This window comes from Chaetura pelagica, unplaced genomic scaffold, assembly GCF_000747805.2.
Source record: "Chaetura pelagica isolate M959 unplaced genomic scaffold, ChaPel_1.0 scaffold516, whole genome shotgun sequence".
NCBI lineage: Eukaryota > Metazoa > Chordata > Aves > Apodiformes > Apodidae > Chaetura > Chaetura pelagica.
In genome coordinates, this window is record NW_009953654.1 from 149,419 (window position 1) to 155,823 (window position 6,405).

The 6,405-nt window shown below is 58.0% G+C and overlaps 1 protein-coding gene across 1 annotated transcript in view; it reads left to right on the forward strand.

Annotated features, from left to right (window-relative positions):
* The first annotated feature begins 1,957 nt into the window (after nt 1–1,957).
* Nucleotides 1,958–6,405, forward strand: part of TRIM50 (tripartite motif containing 50) — an 8,931-nt gene continuing 4,483 nt past the window's right edge. The window contains exons 1-5 of the mRNA XM_010000209.1: nt 1,958–2,362; nt 3,194–3,289; nt 5,504–5,734; nt 6,060–6,082; nt 6,358–6,391. Coding sequence (XP_009998511.1) covers nt 1,958–2,362; nt 3,194–3,289; nt 5,504–5,734; nt 6,060–6,082; nt 6,358–6,391 — 789 coding nt within the window. The remainder of the gene's footprint in view (nt 2,363–3,193; nt 3,290–5,503; nt 5,735–6,059; nt 6,083–6,357; nt 6,392–6,405) is intronic.

Here is a 6,405-nt window from a genome sequence, read left to right on the forward strand (position 1 = left end):
GGCGGGCACCGCCGGCATCACCCCCTGTGCCTCCCGCCCCTGTTCCCCCCGCCCCAGCACCCCGGGCGGCTCTGCAGGGCTGGGCTGAGCAGCCCCACCCATCCCCAGAGCCCCCCGCTCACCCCAGAGCCCCGCCGGGCAGGAAGGCTCTGGGGTGGCCACGAGCCCAGCACACCTGCGAGCTAAAGGTGAGGAGCTGCCCAGGGAGGTGGTAGAGGCACCTGGAGGTGAGCACCTCTCTGGGGGTGTTCAAGAAAGGGGTAGATGTCATGTTTCGTAAGATGGTTTTGTGGTTGGGGGTTGTAGGATGGAGGGTTGGACTTGATGATCTTGAAGGTCTTTTCCAACCTTGACAATTCTGTGATTCTGTGATACAAGGAACCATTTTGTGCCCAGGCAGACAAAGACAGGTACTTGTATATTTTTTACCAAACAACAACAACCAAAAAAACCCCCAACTGTTTCAACCAGGAAAAAAAAAGAGCTTTAGTGGATAAGAAAGTGTTTTGGAGGTGCTTCCCCAGGCGGGGCAGTGGGGCTCAGAGCCCGGCTGCTCCGGGAGGCAAACACGGCCCTGCTCTTATCACAGCTCCAGCCCCGCAGTCATATGATGTGTGTGCTCAGAGCTGTGGGTCAGGGGCAGCAGGAGGCCCTTGTGGGGTGTGTCACTGTCCCTGCAGCAGGACAGGGGGACCAGAGCCTGCCTGGGCTCTGCTGGGCGAGCAGGGACTTCCCTGGCGGGGCCGCGGCTGCAGGAGGGGAGCAGCTCAGCTCCCTGTCCCCCCGAGGGGGTTGCCTGGTCTGCCCCTCCCAGCGGGGCAACATCTCCAGGTTGGTCAGGAGGAGCAGCGGAGCCGGTGCCGGGTGCGTGAGCGACGCGGGGTGGGAGGCTGGGGCTGCGGGGGGACCTGCTGGGGGGGCAGAGAGAGCAGCTACAGCTGATTCTCTGCAGGGCCCTACACTGCCTGGTGGGTCACAGGCTGATGTCCAACCTTTCCTGGGTTCACCAAGCTCCTGTAGGAATGTGTGATAAAAGCTGAGCTCAGGTCACAGCCCCCCTGGGGAAATGACCAAGTCACGTCGGTCAAGGACCAGAATACAGGTCTCTACAGGAAAATAAGCTTCAGGTTTATTTTCTTCAGCTTCACATGATGTCTTTGACTTGCTTGGGATTTTGGCAGTTACATCCCACGGTGGTAGGATCAGCAGGGGTGGCAATGCTGCATTGCCCCAGGGCCAGTGGGAGAAGCTGGGATTTGGGGTTGTGTCTCTGGGGGGTGCTGGCTTGGAGCACGGGGTGTGTTTCAAAGGGGTGAGCTGCAATCCCAGCCCTGTGCTCCGTGTCTCAGCTTCCCAAGTCTTGGATCAGTTGGCTCCTGCCTCATGGGCGTTTGCTGCATGGTGGCTGTCTCTGTCTCCTGGATAAAAGTGCTTTTTAGCATTCCTTTCTGCTTTTCCTTAGACGCATCACTTGAGCTAATGCCAGTCCTTCTGAGGATGTCCATGGACTGAGACAATGAGCCCTTTAAAGAGATCTGTTGGAATTCATACAGGCCAGGGGCAATACTGGAATTTTTCAGCAGAAAATCCCTCTTGACTCTGTCCCCAGCCCTGGCACACAGGCAGGGCTGCCCTGCCATGGGCTGCAGCCTGACAGCCCTGCCAGGCAAAGGCCCCAGTTGAGAACAGCCTGGTGGTGACTCCTGACACCTGAGGCAGATCCAACTGGCATGGGCAGCAGTGGTCTCACCTCTCCAGAGCCAAACACATCCTGGGTTAAAATAAGCATCTCAGGCTTTGCTGCTGGGGGTGGAAGTGTCTGTCTCTCTGCTTTGCCTTCCCCACGTGCTGAGCTCCACCTCTACTCACCTCCACTTCCTTTGTTCCTGGGACAGGACTGACCTCCTGCCTGTGTTTCCCGGAGCAGGTCTGTGCTGCTGTGTGGGCAGGTGGCAGGATGGCTCGGAAGATGAGCATCAACGAGCTGGAGAACCAGCTGCTGTGTCCCATCTGCCTGGAGGTCTTCAAGGAGCCCCTGATGCTGCAGTGTGGACATTCGTACTGCAAGTCCTGCGTGGTGTCCCTCTCGGGAGAGCTGGAGGGGCAGCTCCTGTGCCCCGTGTGCCGCCAGAGGGTGGACTGCAGCTCCTCGCCACCCAACGTCACGCTGGCCCGTGTCATCGAGGCGCTGCAGAGCTGGGGTGAGGCAGAGCCCACCCCAGAGTCCTGCCCAACACATCACAACCCCCTCAGCCTCTTCTGCGAGGCCGACCAGGAGCTGATCTGCGGGCTGTGCGGCACCATCGGCACCCACCGCCAGCACGAGATCACCCCCATCTCCACGGCCTTCTGCCGGATGAAGGTTGGCAGGCAGAGCCCGCCAGGGCTCCTGGGTTGGGGGTGAGAGCACCTGCAATGCTTGCCGGCCAAATGTCCCCTCTCCTTCAAGGGATGGACTGGAAATTGTGACAGTTTTGGCGAGCATGGCCACACAGCACAGCCAGGTGTGAGGCAGGGTCCCTGGGCTGGGGGGCAGCCCCTTCTCAGGTGAAGCACATCCCCTGCTGAGAGGGGTGAGAGGTTTTGGTGGCTGAGCTGTGGTGGTGAGAGCCAGGGGGGTTGGGCATTGGCGGGACCTTTCAAGCCTGTTGCCAAATAGCATCAAAAAGAGTTTGGAGATAAGGGCTGAAGCAAGGTGCTGCAGGAGAGCAGGGAGGCAGGGCACAGGCAGAGCAAACAGCTGGTGTCCCCTGCCCAGCAGCACATGAAAGCCCCAGGAATGGAAAAGCACGAGGCCACCCATCCCCTCCGCACCTGGCACGGGGCAGATAAGAGCAGGAGGCACCAGAAACCCTCCTGCCACCAACTTGCCAGTTGCTTGCCTGGCGTGGAGCTGCCACAAGGGGTGAGATACAGAGAACTGGGAATGGGAGCAGAAACATGGTGCTCCTGGCAAGAGCACTTGGTCAGCAGTGTCCAGATCAGGGGCCTGCTCTGAGTGCTCTTCTGCCTCTGGTTACCCCAAAGCCTCCAAATCAAGAGACAAAAGATCAGCAGGACATACAGGGCCCCAGAAAGCTCAGAGAGAGCTCAAAACATGGTTTCTTGGGGCCATGTGCTTCTCGGGAGCTGAGCAGCATTGCCTGCCAGGAGGCTGGTGCAGAGGTGTCCTTCAGAGGTGCTGTCTTTGCAGGAGGAGCTCTCAGTGCTACTGACTGATGTCCGGCAGTACAAGAGGAACCTGGATGAACACTTCAGCAAGCTCATCAACAACAAAAGCCGCATCACAGTGAGTGTCACAGAATCTCAGGCTGGGACACCTCCCACCAGCCCAGGTTGCTCCAAGCCCCATCCAACCTGCCCCCTTCAACACTGCCAGGGATGGGGCAGCCACAGCTTCCCTGGGCAACCTGGGCCAGGGTCTCAGTGAAACGTTTCTTCCTAAGATTTCATCTCCTTCTCCCCTCTTCCAGTTTTAATCCATTCCTCCTCATTCTATCCCTCCCTGCCCTTGTCCCAAGTCCCTCCCCAGCTTTCCTGGAGCCCCTTCAGGCACTGGAAGTTGCTCTAAGGTCTCCCTGGAGCCTTCTCTTCGACAGGCTGAACACCCCAACTCTCCCAGCCTGTCTCCAGAGCAGAGCTGCTCCAGCCCTCCCAGCATCTTCATGGATCCTCTGGCCTCTCTCCAACAGCTCCATGTCCGTCCTGTACTGGGGACACCAGCACTGGCCCCAGCCCTGCAGGGGGGTCTCACCAGAGCAGAGCAGAGGGGACAAGCCCCTCCCAGGCCCTGCTGGTCACTCTGCTGGTGACACAGCCCAGGGCACGGTTGGTTTCTGGGCTCCAGTGCACGGTGTTGGCTCATGTTGAGCTTCTCATCACACAACACCCCAAGTCCTCCTCAGGACTGTTTTCAATCCACTCTCCACCCAGCCTGGATTTGTGCTTGGGATTGCCCCAACCCCTGTGCAGGACCTTGCACTTGGCATTGTCAAACTTCATGCAATTTGCACAAGTCCACCTCTCCAGCCTGTCCAGGTTCCTCTGGATGGATCCCTTCCCTCCAGCCTACTGATGCATCCCTCTCTCTCCACAGGATGCAATGTATGGATCAGCTGCACCCTGGATGCTTCTTCCAAGGTGCTGGAGAGAGCTGGGCTGTGTGAGTGGCTGCTGGACTTCTCTTGGCCGTGGCTGCTGAGGAGCACAAAGATTATCTCATGTGTTTTTTCCCTGTGCCAGTGCCATGTGGTGCTGCAAGAAAGGACCTCAGAGGGTCCCTTCATGGGAGGAATGCAGTCACAGAGGGGACATTTCGCTGGCCTCTCAGGCAGTCTGCCCAGGCCTGCCAGCACTGTCTCTCTCTTTTCACTGCATTGCTACACTTGGCATCTTGGCTTCTACATTTGGACTAAATTTGGGTTTGTCCTTCCTGCCTTGAAGGGCACATCAGTGTCCTGCAGTGCTTGGCTGAGGCTCAGCCTGCTCACCACCAGGTTCCTCCGGGCCATTGCAGCCTCCTCCTCTGCTGTCGTGCATCCTCTGCTGGGCTTTGGCCCAACGAGTGTTCCTCCTTCACCCTCACTTTTCAGGCAGTTCCTGTGTCCTGCTGCTGCTGGTCACGCTGCTGGTGATGCAGCCCAGGATATGTGTGCCAAGGGTGGACTCTATGTCCCAGAGTCCTTTGTGTCCCACACAGCTCCTGGAACAACCTCAGTTCCCAGGTCTCTCCTGCTTGTGTCCTCTGCCCCTCTCCTTCTCTTCCCTCTTCCCTGGGATAAGTGAGGGCTGATCTTCCACCCTGCTCCTTGAGCCTGGTGTTCTTCATGAAACTTGGGAATTAAACATAGACCTGTTTTCAGGAAGGGTGATACAGCCCTCTCTGGTGGCACAGCCCTGTTTCAGGAAGGCCTGAAGTTACCCTCACTGAGTCTCCTGGTAGAGCTGATGTGACCAAATGTCCTTGGAGGTGGGGAGATAACAGGTGGAGAGGAACCCACTCAGAGCAGGGGTCCCAGGCAGAGCAACACCGTTGGTGTCAAACTGAGTTTACACCTGGTTTGGCTGCCTGTCCAGGTCCCAGACAGTGGACATCTCCCGGGGACCTCCTGGCATCCCTCTGAGGCTAAAGCTTCCCACTGGTGCTCCTCAGAATAGCTCAACCCAACTGCAACTGGAGCTGCACTTTCTCACAGGTTATTCCCTGGGAGCTGAGGGATCCTGCAGCTCTTTTAAGGCTCTGATGAAGCAGCTTGGGACAACAGGGACTCAGACCCAGGGCTGGAGTGGGAGAGGTGGATGGCAGGGATGCTCTGGTGGTGAGCAGGGTGAAACACCATCTAGCCTAGCTCCTGCTGTATGGAACTGCTCTTTATTTGGAAAGCCAGTGGAGGGCAGTTTGGTGGGAGATGCTGACATTGCTGGTGGCATCTCTGACACTCCACAGCTGGGGTAAGGGGATGGAGCAGGGCAGCCCCCACAGCCACTTGCTGTCTCCTGGCAGAACGAGGCAGATGTCTTCAAGTGGGTGATCCGGAAGGAGTTCCAGGAGCTGCACAGGTACATCGACGAGGAGAAGGCTACCTTCCTGGAGAGCATTGAGGGGAAGGCAGCCCAGCTCATCACCTCCATTGAGTCCCAGGTCAAGCAGACATCGGATGCCCTGCAGAGGCTTCAGGAGATGCAGAGCTCTCTGGAGGCCCTCAGCAATGAAAGCCAACTTGATTTCATCCGGGTGAGTGGGCTCAGTGGTGAAGGCAGTGACAGTCAGCTGGGGTCTCCAGCCCTCACCCTGCTGCCTGTAGCCCTGAGCCCTGCACTGGGTGGTGGGAACCATCACCAAGCATAGCTGGAACACCATAAGGAATGAGATGCTGGTGTCCTCTGCTCAGCCAGAGCTTCTCCCAAGGGAGAAACCTGTCTTCTTATATAACTCTCCCAGGAGAGATGTGGCTGCTCCAGCCTGGGGCACAAATGTTTGCAGCTGTGACCATGCAGAACAGCTGCTGAATTGTCAGGCTCCCACCACCAACTGACTCTCTCTTTCTCTTGTTTTCCAGAAATACGGCTCCTCCCACTTCAGGTGAGTGGTGGGACCAAACAGCATCCATGGGGATGACAGTGCCTTTGCACCAGGGCTGGAGGTCTCAGGGCACCAGCAGCTCAGCATGGCTGGAGCAGCCTGGCATGGATATTGCTGTGGTGGTGGGCAGCCAAGGCCAGAGCCAGGCACTCAGCCCCAGAAGAGGGCAAGAGCAGCTGGCGAGCCACCAGTGGCCCCATCACACAAGGCAGCCAGGGCAGAAGAGATCAGACACCACCCCTGTCACCTGTGTCATGGCTGCTGTGTCTTTCCAGGGCCGAGCTCCCCAGCCTGCACCCCGGAGACGGCGTCCTTAACCCCGG